Source organism: Genypterus blacodes, unplaced genomic scaffold, assembly GCF_046128005.1.
Source record: "Genypterus blacodes isolate CSIRO-AG114 ecotype Tasmania unplaced genomic scaffold, CSIRO-AGI_Gbla_v1 ptg000073l_1, whole genome shotgun sequence".
Taxonomy (NCBI): Eukaryota; Metazoa; Chordata; class Actinopteri; order Ophidiiformes; family Ophidiidae; genus Genypterus; species Genypterus blacodes.
The window spans coordinates 4,137,711-4,153,115 of NW_027466883.1; the positions used below are offsets into that span (position 1 = coordinate 4,137,711).

The 15,405-nt window shown below is 48.5% G+C and overlaps 1 protein-coding gene across 1 annotated transcript in view; it reads left to right on the forward strand.

The window, feature by feature from the left end:
* Positions 1–282: 282 nt before the first annotated feature.
* Positions 283–15,405, forward strand: part of hs6st1a (heparan sulfate 6-O-sulfotransferase 1a) — a 49,349-nt gene continuing 34,226 nt past the window's right edge. The window contains exon 1 of the mRNA XM_076157873.1: positions 283–1,110. Coding sequence (XP_076013988.1) covers positions 611–1,110 — 500 coding nt within the window. The 5' untranslated portion in view covers positions 283–610. The remainder of the gene's footprint in view (positions 1,111–15,405) is intronic.

Consider the following 15,405-nt stretch of genomic DNA (forward strand, 5'->3'; position numbering starts at 1 on the left):
ACGAAGTGATGTATATTACGAAGTGGTGTATAGGAAAATCAAGACTAAACTCTGGTTCGAATTATTTATTCCTTCCTGACTTTCTATAGGAGGAGCACGTTTTGGTTTATTCGTGAAAAATGAAATCAGTTAAGTGTATTCGTAGTATTTCTCAAGATTTCTTATGGAAAAATTGACGCAGTCGTTTCACGTCAACCAGAAAATTAAAGTGACTCCCCTTTCACTCTTGCTTGAGAGCGAGCGAGCGAGCAAGAGAGAGAGAGAGAGGGAGAGAAAAGGTAGGATTCGCGCTGCATCCTGGGTACATTACTCTATGGTGATGCAGTGAGCCTGTTGTGTGGAAGGGAAACCAAAGTAAAGTAAACGGGGGAGGGTCGGCTACGGGGGGCTTCTACCGAGTTACAATGCGTCTTTCACGGTGTTGAATGGTCTCGGTGGACGATGTACCAACTTCGCTGGCCGTCTCGAACCGAAGCGAGTTATTTTTAAACCCCAAACCAGTCCTTCTCGAAGGGGGAGAGCAAGAATGAAGAAGCCGAGCGCCCCGCTCCCTGTTGTCGGCTTGACTGGGAAATGGTAGCGTACTGTGGGGACCGCACTGGGAAGGAACATGGTCGAGAGGAGCAGCAAATTCTTGTTGATCGTCGTCGGATCCGTGTGTTTTATGCTGATTCTCTATCAGTACGTGGCCCCCGGGGTGATCAATTTCGGCTCCCCGCATGGTTATTTCACGGAGGAGGACGAGGGGGACATTTTCCCCACTCCCGACCCTCACTACATTAAGAAATACTACTTCCCCGTCAGGGACTTGGAGAGGACAATCGATTTTCAAATCAAAGGGGAGGACGTGATCGTGTTTTTGCACATCCAGAAGACCGGGGGGACTACCTTCGGCAGGCACCTGGTCCAGAATGTCCGGCTGGAGGTCCCCTGCGACTGCAGACCGGGCCAGAAGAAGTGTACCTGCTACCGGCCCAACCGCAAGGAGACCTGGCTCTTCTCTCGGTTCTCCACCGGCTGGAGCTGCGGCTTGCACGCCGACTGGACGGAGCTCACCAACTGTGTGCCGGGAGTCCTCAACAAGAAGGAGAGCAAGCAAAAGAATCTAAGGTAAAGAGTGGGGGGCTTCATTAGAATAGGAATGGGTGAAATGTTTATATGTTTTTTATTCGAACTTAGAAATGTAACATATTTAGCTCAATATAATCGAAAAAGCACTTTAATGTGTTTTTTAATTGAACCATGCTCCTATTTGTGGTGCCACAGTTAAGAAATCTTATCTCAATGTGCGTTATCAGCTTTTTCTCGTCACTAAAACATTGTTTTCGTGTCAAATAACTCGTATTTCATTTAATTTATTAACCAGAAACAGTTCTCAGTTCTCCATACACAGTAGTCTCTTTCTTATTTGCGGTAGAAACCCTTTTAAACAGGCTTATTCCTTAAGAAAGACAATCCTAATGCACCTCAATCTTGATTAAATCGGATAGTAATGCCATACACGTTAACAAACAAAACTTTGCAAAACCATGCGGCATACCAGTGATAACTGAAGTGAAAACAAATACCACAAAGTAAGATAGGGTTGCTGTAAAAACCACTGCTGCAGACACACACACCAAAGTCCCTACAACAGGATGATAACAGAAAGCACTGATCACTTTTCTTCTCCGGATGTCTTTCTGTGTGCACTGCTAAAGAGAGCATTATGACACCATGTGAAACAAAACAAGAATAGTCTGGGCTGGTGTGGGTCGCTCTCCTACAACTGACTGTGAATGGAAATGATGGTGGGAAGCGTCTGGTGATTGACATCTTAACACTGCACTGTCACAAATGCCAGGAGAGATCATCAGTGCCGCTGACACATTTTGATAAGTGCCAATACCAGGGCGCCTCTCGCTCCTGATGGCAGATTCAGCAGCATGTATTTCAGCAGGGGAGGTCTAATGCATTGAGGCAACATTTCCCCTCAGTAATAAACCTACGCACTGACTGCAAGGTATCCAGACACGACACGCATTTTTATTAAGTTATAACCAATTTCTCCTCCGCGTCTCCCCATTGTTGTTGCCAACATATTACACTCCTCTCCCAGACATATTGACGGCTGTATCAACTTCCATTTCACTGCACCCTTGTGGTTAAAGGCTGTGCTTGTTGCATGCTTTAGGTGTCTTTGTATGGCCTAAGCTTGTTCAATATTTCATTTTGGTTACGGAGGATGGATGGGACAAAAGGGGGTTAGAAAAATAAGAGAATTAAAAGAAAGAAAGATGTTTTTCACTCCTCTGGTCAGGCAGTCGGGGCGGGGGGGGGGGGTGTTTCAGTCTCGCCGCTCTGCTTCCCATTGCCGCTCAAACTGGGGGATGAGAGCTGCAGGCTGGGCTGGGCTGGGCTGCCGGGGGGATGGAGAGGGGGGACCCTGCAGGGGTTTGGCTCCGCTCTAATCCGGGTGATTATTACTGCTGGGACACAAAGACACACACACATACACACACACACACACACACACACACACACACACACACACACACACACACACACACACACACACACACACACACACACACACACACACACACACACACTAGAGCTAGTATTTGCTGCTGGCGTCAGTCCCGGCTCCTGTGGTTTCCCCCCCGGTCAGAGGTGATAACATGTTCGGCCTGTCTGCGAGGTTAGCTGTGATATCACACTGGATGCTGGATAGATGGTCTTTCATCACTGTGTGAGCGCTGTTTCAGAGTCGAAACTTCTGTCATGTCATGTGTATCTGTGTGTGTGTACATGTTACAAAACCAGAGGAACAGAAAGAGACATGAAGGCAGAGTGTGAGCGAGGTCTAGGTATGTATGCGTGGGTGTGCACACAGCAGAGCGAGGATCTCTTGCCTCTGGTATAATCGACTATCCTATCACTCCTGACAGAAGGAACAAGGGACTATAAGCTTAATAGCACCCTGAAGAAAAACAGTGTTAGTCCACATTACATGCAGCTCCACTTTCAAGTGGAAGAGGGGTGAATTGTTACACAGAGGAGCTCTGAAGAGGCACAAGAAGTGCTAGTTCTGTCTCTCTTTTTGTTTTCTCTGTTCCTGCCTGTGTTTCCTGGTCTCTGCTTCAGTCTCCCTTTGTGTCACTGTCGTAGTCACCACATCCATTGTTGTCCGTCTCTCCTGTCTCATCGTGCCTGTTGAAGGACGCGAGAGTCTTCCAGGGCAGTAGCAGCCGTAGAGCGGCCAGAGAAAGTGTAAGAAAGGGAAATGGTCTGTGTTTACGCAATGGTGGTGAGGAATCTCTTGGCGCAGTGTGGCACACATGGCTTTCGGATCTTTCTGTCCGTACATTCAGCGTGGTGGACATGGGCCTCCTCAGCCCCCAGCCAGTGGCCAGGAAGATTTACGAGCCTGACTCGCAACAGAGCCGCTGGCTTAGTGGAGCAAGCGCTTTAGATTTGCGTTGTTAACTAAACACAGGTCCTATCTCCAAATCTCTGAGCTGGCTGCAGCCGTTTCAGTGTCCAGATCCAGCGCCTGTTTATAGTTACATTCCCATCTAACTGTCAAGTCAATTTTACACAAACATTTAGAATGTCGTAAAAAGTCCAATGCAGAATCAGGTGTGTTTCCAGCAGCTGGGTTAAGCTCCCTGAGTTTAAAATCACATTTGCATGGGAAACAGTGGAGAAACGGACAAGACGAGTGAAAAAGCGAGACACTGGATTCTAGTTGTTTAGTGTCAGTGGATGATGGACATTTTGAATGCTTTCGCCCAGCGATGAAGACAAAGACATGTTTCTGTTGGCTTAGTAAGCTCACCAGGCGCCTTTTTAAATGTGAAGGAAAGAGCCAGCCAGTCTGACATTTCTCAAAATCACCACATTCTACAGACATTCCCTTAATATCCAAGGCCACTATCGATCTGTTGTCCATTAACACACATAATAAATCATGTTTTATGGGCAGAAATGCGTCCACTTCAAGTGATCCCGCTGTGTCTGAGACATGGAGGCCGTGGGATTGAACACATACTTTCCCTATTCCGTGTATCATCAGTTAATGGGTGGAAACGGCAGCGGGGATCAGGCTCAGTTTGGTGTGATGACAGATTCAGCTCCACTGGCGGTGGACTGGTGATTGCTTCTCCCCGCCTCTTATATCAGTTTTAATGTTCACCGATGCTCTCATGCGTACAGTACCTTAATACTCCCACACATGCACCATAACTAACGAGTGTGTGAAACAAGCCGACAGACGACGCGCGCCCTAATGCCAGGCCTTAGATGCGAGGCTCCTAATTGGTTAAGGAGATGCCTATCACTTCACTCGAATTAGAGCCACACTTTCACATGGGGGATACCATCTGTCCTGTGTGTGTGTGTGCGTGCAAATGTCACAAATGTCACAAACGTGTGTGTGTGTGTGTGGGGGGGGGGGGGGGTTAATCCCAGCGTGTCATTGAGAATCTTACTAAATGAAGTGATGGGGCTAATTTTCCTGGCTCTATCTCGGCCCTCTCATATCTCTTTTCAGTTTTTTCTCCTCCCCCCGCCTCATCTTCATCCTCTCTCCCCCCCCCCCCCCCCCCACACACTCCTTCCATCCTTCCCTCCTTCCCTCCTTTCCTCCACGATGGTGTCATTCTCTAATCAAACAGCAGGCTCGCTTTCCGCTCGGTGGCTTTATAGCCAGAGGCCCTCTATCTCTCTCTCACTTTCCTCTCTCCTCTTCTCTCCATCGCTGCCCCCTCATCTTTATTTTTCTCCTTTGCCATCCCTCGCTCTCTCTCTATCTCTCTCTCTCTCCCTCTCTCCCTCTCCCTCCAAGCGTGACTACCGCATTAGAGGAAATGTCTTTTCATGGAAGATTTGCTGCAATTTCCAAAATGGCTGCTTTGCCTAATGGACAACTGCCTTGGTTCTAATGAATGATTACATGTATGAGTATGAGGGAAGAGTACGGGGAGGGAAGGGGTGGGCGGGGGGCGAACAGGAGGGCGAAGGGAGATGGAGGTGATGAAGGGTAATGTGAGGAAGGAGATGGGATGAGAGAATGAGTGTGTGACAGAAGGAGGGCGGCAGCGGTGTGATTGAAAAGATGGAGGGGTGAAACATTTAGTTTCATTGCTGGGGAGGGGGCGAGTCAATTAGCACGGTTGTCAAGCTGTGGGCATTACTCTTCTTTCAATAGGTCTGTTTCAGATTCACAGCACAAATCGCCACAGTCTAAGATGGCTGTGTGTGTGTGTGTGTGTGTGTGTGTGTGTGTGTGTGTGTGTGTGTGTGTGTGTGTGTGTGTGTGTGTGTGTGTGTGTGTGTGTGTGTGTGTGTGTGTGTGTGTGTGTGTGTGTGTGTGTGTGTGTGTGTGTGTGTGTGTGTGTGTGTGTGTGTGTGTGTGTGTGTGTGTGTGTGTGTGTGTGTGACAGCCCAGCATGGTGCCATCAGCCGGCCAGCACAGCACAGAATCCAGATGAAGTGAGGGAAGCTGTAGTGGCCTGCTTGGCTCACATATACTAAGATCTGCAATTTGTGTGTGTGCGTGCATGTGTGTGTGTGTCCATCACTGTATAACTGCGCGTGCACGATGATGCGAAGCCAGGCAGGTCAGTGTTAATCCAATCAGATTAGCCGGGTTAAACTCTGGCGGCCTGTGCGCTGCAAAGCCGGTTACGTGTCCTCATCCTGACGCTCCAGCGTTCCCGGTAACATTCCCACATCCCTCCAGCCAGTTATTCCCTGCCTGTTTACTCGGCTCAAATCGCCTTCGCTCACGGGGATAAGCCTGCTAGTCTTACTGGAAATCACGCTCTAATTTGGTTTACCAGCTGTGGGAAACGATAAGTGTGTGAGAAATGGGCGCATACTGAATAAACACACACACACACACACACACACACACACACACACACACACACACACACACACTTGGGTTTAAAGTTATACTTGATGTATTTTTTAATGAACAAACTTATCATTTTGTGAGGATAAGGACAAGTTCATTTGTCCTACACTAAACAGAGTGGTGAAGAATTTGGGAACTTCCCGTTACTGGTTAATTATAAAATCAATCTGATCAAGCAGAAATATAAGATAAAGCTTCTCAACTGAGGAACGTACCAGAATTAACTTTTGAAGTATGATGCATAAACAGAATCATAGCAGAGACAGTAGTTTATAATCATCAAAGCATTTGTTGTGGATTTGGTCTTATGTGGTTTCTGGAATAGTTTCATTAATATTAACGATAGCTTGACCTGCGGCAGCCTCGGCCCTGCGTGTCGCTCTAGTTCTCACCCCTCTAGGGTTTCAGTTCCACTCTCAAAATGGTTTTGTCGCATCTGCTCTAACGCCTACGCGGGCGAGATATGGCTCCCCGCCGCCTTTTGCCTGAGGTGAGTGTTGACAGGCTTCTCCCGGGATGCGCGGCGGCTTCCTCTCCAAAGCGCGAGTTCAGTCTGGGGTCAGCGTACCGCGTCAGCCAGCCTCACCCTTTGAGAGGAACGTGCGGACCCTCTGTGTGCAAAAAATTGGCGTGGAGTGAAAACCAAAGTGAAGCAAAGGACGAGCTGAGGATTCTTGTATCTGTTTTTTAAAAGATTGCACTTCTTTGAAGCTGTCAGTGTGTGAGCTGTCAGCATGGTCAGGTTGAATTGAGGTAGCGCTGCTTCATCGATTCCCAACCACCCCCCACCCCCCTACTGTTTAACCTTGGCGCGTTATAAAAGACGAGGCTAGGCTTGACCGCTGGCTGCCTCCCCTGGTGGTCCGCCTGGGGTTATCTTCAGTCTGCCCGCGAGCCCTCAGCCATCGATTAGCCACTATTGATTGGCGAGTGTTTTCCATCGATTGATTAAACCTCCTGAATGACAGCGACACAGTGCAGAGCCGCGGCGCTCTGATCCGGCTGTACGCGCGTGTGACAAAAGAGGTCAGGCGGCCGAGAGGGAGAAGCAAGAGCGATCCATTTCTTAATCATTACACAGCCTCTGCAACTCTGTGTGTCACTCTGTCTCCTCCACCCCTCTGCTACTGTCAACCCCCCCCCCCCCCCCCCTGGCTGAAATGTCTGAAAAGGCAAATGGTCTGTCTGCACACACACACACACACACACACACACACACACACACACACACACACACACACACACACACACACACACTCCTCGGCCGTTAGGACAAACGGCAGTCTGGTGAATGATTAGCGCACATTTGTATGGCTAGTAATGAGGGCCGCTACGCCGCAGCGCCTCCGCCAACTGGATTACTGGCTATTGATTAGCCTAGCCTAACGTTAGCCCCGCCGTCCAAGCACACCCCGACTTGATTAGCGGGCATTTCTATGGCGGCTAATGAATTGTGCTATGGAATGCTACGGCGTGATAGCCGTTTCAATAGGATTACAGGCTATTAATCAGGCGAGGCTAGCTGCAGTCATTAGCCGGCCCCACGGCAAAGTCAGCATGTCTGCGGCCTGGGGTCCCGCTTTCTATATTGGGTTCGGCCTCTTCTCTGAGGTAATGTCCCCCCCCTTTCCCTGTTCTGCAATGGCGCTGCCCGTCTTCTCCCTCCTTCCCTACGATAGATTGAGACAGAGAAAGAGGGAGCACCCCCGGGGATCGTCCTGCCCACATCCATTAACTGCACCGTCTTTCTCACGTCCCTTGACGAGACGAGTCCAGACAGGACGTTGACCCCCGCGAGCCTCGACTCTCCGCCGCCTCCAGATCGCCTCATTTGCGCGTCAACAGATAAATAAACGTGTCCATTTCCCGCTTATGTGTGTGTTAATGAATAAATACCTCTATTCATGCATTCAGTGTGTGTCGTGTGAGTGTGTGTGTGTGTGTGCGTGTGAGCGAGGGACGGCCAAAGGAGGCATGTGAACGGAGAGGAGAGGCTGACAAGCGTGTTAATTGAATTGTGGGAAAAATGCAAATCCCGCACTGCCTCTTTGAATTAGTAGGCGGAGTTTTAACTGATTGGGATTGTCTCTTCTTTACGCACACAGACACACACACTCACACACTCACAAGGCTAACTTTAACAAATCTGCAGAGAGAGGGAGTGAATGATAGCGTTGTCTCCGGATCATTCCATGCCTCGCCCTCTCTTTTTCCCATCACATCTCTCGGTTTTCCTGCCCATCATACCGTCCCTTTTGTGTGTGTGTCTGCTCATATATGTGTGTGTGTCCGTGCACTTTCTAAAAAGAGATCCACCAGAGGAGCAAAAAACTGCTGATGCCACTCTGGGAGAGGCAGAGCGATGTAACAGCGAGCGCTCCTCTTTCCGCTACACTTGCTCTGTCTGCTGCGCTCTGGGGCAGAGCTGTAGATCAGCGCGTTTGCTCCTTTTGAGGCCGTGCACGTCCTCCAACCGCGTCCCTGACCTGCGACTGTGCAGTGAAGCAAAGGCCGCGCATGTGTCTGGTTGCGTGCCGCGCAAACGCCGCCGTGGCCTCGTGTGATCTATGTTCACACGTCCGTAGGGCAACTTGGGTGTGTGAGCGTGATAACGCCTGCGCTCTCTCCTATCGGACAACACAAAGGAATCCTGTCAGTTTACTTTGGTCTCTCTCTCACATCAGGCAAACAGGATTGTTGCGAAACTTCTCAGTCAAGTGACCTGATTAAACAGAGGTTAAGTCAACACAGCAGCTCATCTGTGAGTCTCCATCTGCCCGGAGTGGAGTGGAGATGTTAAAAAGTGGGACGGATTTTCTGTATCCGTCATATCGAGTTACTGAGGGGAAAAGGGAGTGACACCCTTGTGAATAAAGGTCTGTGTTAAAGCTAATCCAGTTATACTATTCTTAGTGTCTCATCACCTCCTTGTCTCTCACCCCTCCTCTTCCTTTTACCCTGCACGGCAGAGGAGATCTGGGCCAGGAGAGTAGAGGTTTCACCTTCTCTCTCTCTCTCTCTCTCTCTCTCTCTCTCTCCACTCTCCCACCGTCTGTATTTTCACCACACTGCCCCTCCCCTCCTCCAAATTCAGCCCCTCTTCTCATCTCAATCTTTGTGTCCCCCTCACACCCCCCCCTCTCCATCTCTCGCTGACTTCTGTCAAAAGTTTCACTTCTTAATTTTTCACCACCACGCTGTCGTTTTGGGTTCCTGGCACGTGTCGTCTTCCTCCTGAGAGAGGAAGTGATGTGTCAGGAAGCGCTTTTATCCGCCAGTGATCTGATCTGATGTGAGATCGAGATAAACACGGGAGGAGTGCGGTGTTCGCTTTCTCTCTCTCGCTCTCTCTCTCGCTCTCACCCTTGGGAACTGTAAGCTGGAGAAATCCTTGCATTTTCCGTCGCCGACTGCTTTGTGCCACGCGTACACTGACAGAAAATCTGTTGGTGCTTGGGAAATCTCAAAGGGAATAATAGAGAAGAAGAGGGTCTCAAAATACAGTCCAGACCCCCCAGAAAGACCTCAGAAGAAGTTTAGCTGGTGAGGAGGTTCCCCGGGTTTATACAACATCTACTATCGTCTGTCAACATCCTGGAGCTCTCCGTCACCAGTGGGGTCTCCATTGACCCGTGTTATGTACAATTTGAAGGTAGGAATTGAAAAGTGGGCAAAGAAAACACTCAAACCCCCCCCTGATCTGAAAGTCATGAGGAGGAGAGAAGCAGGTCTCATACTCACATGCCGTCATTTAATGGAGAAAACTCTCGAACTTGCTGAAGTGCTCTTGAGCAACGCATTGAGCCGTCCTGCCCTGTGGTCCATCCAAACCTGCTCTCTGCTGATTTTGTGTGTGTGTGTGTGTGTGTGTGTGTGTGTGTGTGTGTGTGTGTGTGTGTGTGTGTGTGTGTGTGTGTGTGTGTGTGTGTGTGTGTGTGTGTGTGTGTGTGTGTGTGTGTGTGTGTGTGTGTGTGTGTGTGTGTGTGTGTGTGTGTGTGTGTGTGTGTGCAGACAGACCATTTGCCTTTTCAGACATTTCAGCCGTTCGGTTTTTGGATTTAGCTTGTTGTCAAATATCAACTTGGCCTCCCTAATTATTAGTCTAATCAAAGCAAAACATTGACAGTCACACAGCCTTCTGAATGGCTGCCTGGTATGCAGCTCAACACAAAGCAGCACCATCTTATTTCCTCCGCAGCCAGCAGGCGTACAGACTGGTATCGTTCCTGGAAAGCTGACTGGATCTAACGCGGCGGTGGCGGCAGCTCAGAAGGGCCGATTCAACAAACATCGCCCCTGCTGCCAAGGAGACTTAAAGCAAATTCTGTGGGCGTACCGGGGAAGCTCTCGGATGTGAATATACTGTAGCAAGATGTGGGAGTGTGAGGCAAGGCCGGCCCGGATGACGTTCCGGGGTAAACGGTGTATTTATATGGGGTTGAATCCGATGGTAAACACCAACAGGGACATGAGAGATGACGGCCTTTCGTTTACTCAGAAGGCACAAAGCCATAAAAGGGTCATAATACACCAGAAATTGCGAGCCGTAAGCGATCCGTTAGCAGGCTTGTATCCATGGCAATAACGAAGACGAGCTGCAGCACCCGAGTTCTAAAGAAGCATAGAAAGACCTCCACGGCGTCCCTGTGCTCCAGCGGGCCTGCTCCAGACAGCCGTCGTGACCCTTCCTCTTCTTTCCCTGCTCGCGTGACGGACGGCAGTTTTGTTTGGTTTTTTTGCATGCGAAGCAACACAATGCAAAAACACAGAGGCGCCCATGCAAAGATGCAGTGCACACGTTCTCTGTCTCCGTCCCTCTCTCTCCCTTCCTTCCTCTCTCTCTCCACCACACACATTAACCCGCCGTCCCTCTGTGACTTTATGGATGTTCACTGTTTGACGTGTTCCCTTGTTGAATTTGCCCCCCACCCACTCATTCCCTCTTCTTTCTCCCTCCCCTTCCTTCCCCCCCCCTCTTTCTCTTTCTCTCTCTCTCTCTCTTTTCTCTCTCTCGCTCTCTCCGTCTGCCATCTTTTGTCCAACATTTCTTCAGGCTTGACCGGCCGTGCTGTGACTCTTGACTTCAAAGAGCTACTTCATTCATCAGTCACTCATCAGAGAGAGAGGGAGAGACAGAGAGGGGGGCTATTCAGCACTTTGCTAAAAGAGAGGGAGGGGATGAGAGGAGAGTTTATGAAAAAAGAAAGAGGGAGAGAGAGGGGAACGAGTGTATGAAAAGAGGGCACAAGAGAGAAAGAGGATCCGCTCTTGACCGCGGGGAACCTCTGGAGTCACAAAGGCGGAAAGGGGACACACTCCCACACGTCTACACACTCGCACAGAGGCCGTCTCGCGTTCACACACTCGTCTCTTTTGTCTCACTGGGTGTGTGCTGATGCAGCATATGCAATTCCTTCCTGCTTGTACTGTTTATTCTCCTTCTTTCTCTCTCCTTCATTCTTTATCTGACACAAAGGGGTGTTGAGGCCTGTTCTCGCCCGTAATCCCTCACCACACCTGGGATGGGCGTGTGTGTGTGTGTGCGTCTGCACGGGCGTGATATTTGAAATTCTTGCGTCCTCCTATACGTCTCAACCCTCTCCTGTACTTTCGCCGCTCTGGTGCTCGCTGACATTCTCCCCTCGTTTTTTTCACGTTATTTATCATTTTATGTGGCTGGCAAACTGGTTTTGGGGTCGGTGGGGAAAAGTGCTATTGCTTCCGCCTCTCAGCTGGAGTCTGGCACACACTCAGGTGCACACGCTGACTACTGCGTGGTGCGACTGCTCTCTCTCTCTCTCTCTCTCTCTCTCTCTCTCTCTCTCTCTCTCTCTCTCTCTCTCTCTCTCTCTCTCTCTCTCTCTCTCTCTCTCTCTCTCTCTCTCTCTCTCTCTCTCTCTCTCTCTCTCTCTCTCTCTCTCTCTCTCTCTCTCTCTCTCTCTCTCTCTCTCTCTCTCTCTCTCTCTCTCTCTCTCTCTCTCTCTCTCTCTCTCTCTGGTGTGATGCGTGCGGTTATTTGGTCATAAGCTTGTCGCCGTGCATTGTGTTTAGGTTTTGTCTTTCACTTCCCGTCCCTTCATATTTTCATTTTCTCATCGCGCCCGTCGTTTATTTGTTTTTCTCCCACAGGTAATAACTGGTTGTCGGTCACGCTCGCTGGCTTTCTGTGCCGCTCGCCTCCTTTTAAACTTTCTCTGTGAACGATTGGAATTTCCTTTGATGACTTACCTTGTTGTGTGTGTGTGTGTGGATGTTGAGTGTGTTCGCGCAGGTTCACTTTTCATGTTCAAACTAGCAGGTTTGACGTGTGTGTGTGGTAATATGGCGATCGGAAGCAAATGCACGCTGGTTGATGTACACCCACCCACACAAATCAGGAAGTTTGATTTCACAACATTCATGAGTCTTTTTACTGGCATTGCACAAATATAATAAAGTAGCCGCAGTTTCATTGTGAATTGATCAACCCGTCTCCGTATCTCTGTCCCTTCCCGCAGAGTTTCTGCTTTTCTGTTCGAGGAACATATGGAAATATTTATATGCGAGAACCGAGGAGCATTACTTTACATATTATGAATATTACATCATTTTCTCTGGTGGGACCATCAACTGATTGATAATCCAGAATATTTCCAAAGAGGGGAAAATGCCTGACGTCTGTCTTTCCACGACGAAGAATTCTACTCCCCGCTCAACTATTCATGGATATCAGTTTCTTCATACGCACGGTCCATGGGTTCATTTGTATGTTGATTTGTGCGTATAATACTTGGATCACTGTGATGCGATGCGTTGGTGACACTGTGTAGCTGTGCACCTTTCCTGTGGTCCGGGTTTGGGAAAGATCAAATGCAGGTGCTTGTTCCCAGACTGGAAGAGGTTGATTTTAATCATCCGAATGGGTCCGTAGATAGAGTTTGCTCCGTTTGCAGTCCGTTTGCAGTCTGCGCAACTTGCCCTGCGTTCCCATTTATGTCAGCAACTCTGGATCCGGCCCAAAGCTGACAATGAGGAAGCTCGAGAAGCGCTTGTCATTTTGGCAAACAACATTTACAAGAACTCGTAGGTTAGTTCTGGAAAAAAAACTCTCTGACTAAAGCAGAAGATGCTTTCTGCAAAGGAGACGCAATTATTTGGCACAATGGCAAGAGTGAGACATCGATTTGTTCACACACACACACACACACACACACACACACACACACCAGGGTGCAGTTCTGTAAATAAAAAAAAAAGAAAGTAAAATTAGAATCCAAAGTGGAAACTACTCCCACGCACGGACTGAAGCCTGAAACGGGCCTGTGTAAGATGTGCGATGAGGACATGTGTGTAGTCGCTACACTCGTCTGTACGCTCTCAGGGGGAGAGCTCAGTGAAGTAAATATGTTTGTGTTATTTTAGTTTTGGGTGCTATAGAAATGAACGCGTTTGAAGCGACCTCGATGTGTACTTGTTGAAGAATCACTGAAATGCAGAACCACACGTGTATAAAGGAACAGAAACACGGGAAGAAGAATCGGATGTGTGCATTTGCAGTCCTGTTAGTCACCTCGTGTTGCTACTTTTTCTCGGCTGGACTGTGAAGCAGTTGCCGAAATGTCGGCACGAGCAGTCGGCTTGGCCACAAACAAATGTTCCACGTCGCGCCCCGTGTTTGATCACGTCACCAATCGAGGCTGTTTTGTCATTTTCAGACGCGTCAGCTGCCGTGTGCCGGTGCCAGAAGTGACCACGAGGAGCTTTGAGAGGGAGCGAGCAGGTGTTGAGTTGGCACATGAATCACGGGTTTTAATAAAGCCGCAGAGGTGTGGAGCAGTTAATGAAACACCTATTTGAGTTATCATTGTCTGCTTTATCTGATTGCGGAAAGGTGTGTGTGTGTGTGTGTGTGTGTGTGTGTCTCTGTGTCTCTGTGTCTGTGTCTGTGTGTGTCAACAAATTAACAAAAACCATGTGCTCATTGGGAAGCTGTAAAGTGAAACCGGCGTGTGAATTACAGTACGTGCACACACTCAGGCCTGCGCTGTGACTCGGTTACGTTCCCGTAAAGCCGCACGGCGATCTGCCTCAACACGCCTCGACGACACAAACACAACTACAACCATAGGAATGGAAAGGAACGGGCGGAGGGAGGAAAGTGGAAAGGAGGGAGCCGTGGGTTAAGGCGGACAAAAGGGGCGAGGAGAGATGGATGGAGTCGGTGGAGGGAGAGACGGAGGAGAAGAGAGGGGAAGAAGGTGAGGGAAAGTGTCTCCTTGCCCCCTCCCATCCCTCTGCTCCACTGGAATGTTAATCACCATAAAGAGGTCAGGCCTTTTCACTGTGGCCTGTCTGTGTGTGTGTGTGTTGGGGTGAAAAGGTCACAGTGGGTGCTCTGGCCTTTTTGGAGTCTTGTCTGAAGTACTTGAAGTGAACAACTGCACACAGGGGTCCATTAAAAGAAAAGAGAAAAAAAGGGCCTTTACCGCCTTATTTACAACCTGTGACGCACATGTTGAGTCTTTGTGCTGCCAAATTATGTTTTATAAGTTTAGATTTTGAGGTTTTCGACGACGGATTTATCATTTTTTTCAAACTTCAAAACTTTTTTTATAATTTGAATTTTATTAGGGATGATACATTACAGCAAAAGAAAGACAGCCAACTAAGTACATAAGTTAAATTATACATCCATAAATCAAAACATAAATTATAGCATAAAACTATATCTTCCCTGTTTATCTGTTTTGTTCCGCTAATTAAGAACATCAGAACAGAGTGATGTCACATTTGTTCTTGTTTTCCCTATACTTATTTCAAATATACACACAAGTTTTTAAGCTCCATTCTATTCTTCTCAATAAAGGTCTAACTTGTCCTTTCCAGTTGAGCTCAATGTGGCCTAAGTGGGATGATGTCCACGATCCATCTCAACCACATTTCCATACATTTATCTCAGAGGCATCAAACTTTTTTAATAGCCGCCGCGCCCCAGCTTTTTTTCCTGCTTTCTTGTTTTTATTTCTCATGGTGAATCCTGTTGCCAGAGGGCTGCTGGCTTGGACCGGCAAGCACTGGAGGATTGCATATCGCATAACAGGATTATAATGTCTCGCACGCGGAAAGGTTGAAAATGCCGCACGGTTCTGCTTTCATTAGAGCGGTTTGAAAATCCCTTAAGGATATTTCAGATCCCTGATAGCTCCGGGCGCAGAGAATCGGGCCGTGTGGTATTTACACTCCACAACCACAATTTTCGAGCCCGTCTGAATATCGCAGATTGGCGTAAATGGCGTGTACACAAGTAGTTATTTAGCACGCTTAAAACTTTTCACTGCTTCACTGGCAACACAGGTCTAAGGCTTTTTCTCCGGCATTTATTGTTGTTTATTGCCATAGAAACAGATTTTCCCGGCTCACCGTTATTTGATACGTGCCGCGTTGATTGGCATGTTTTGTAGGTCACTCGTCCGGTGTGGAAATGACTGCCAGTTTGTTTTGATCTCCTTAAGTTGGTGGTTTTC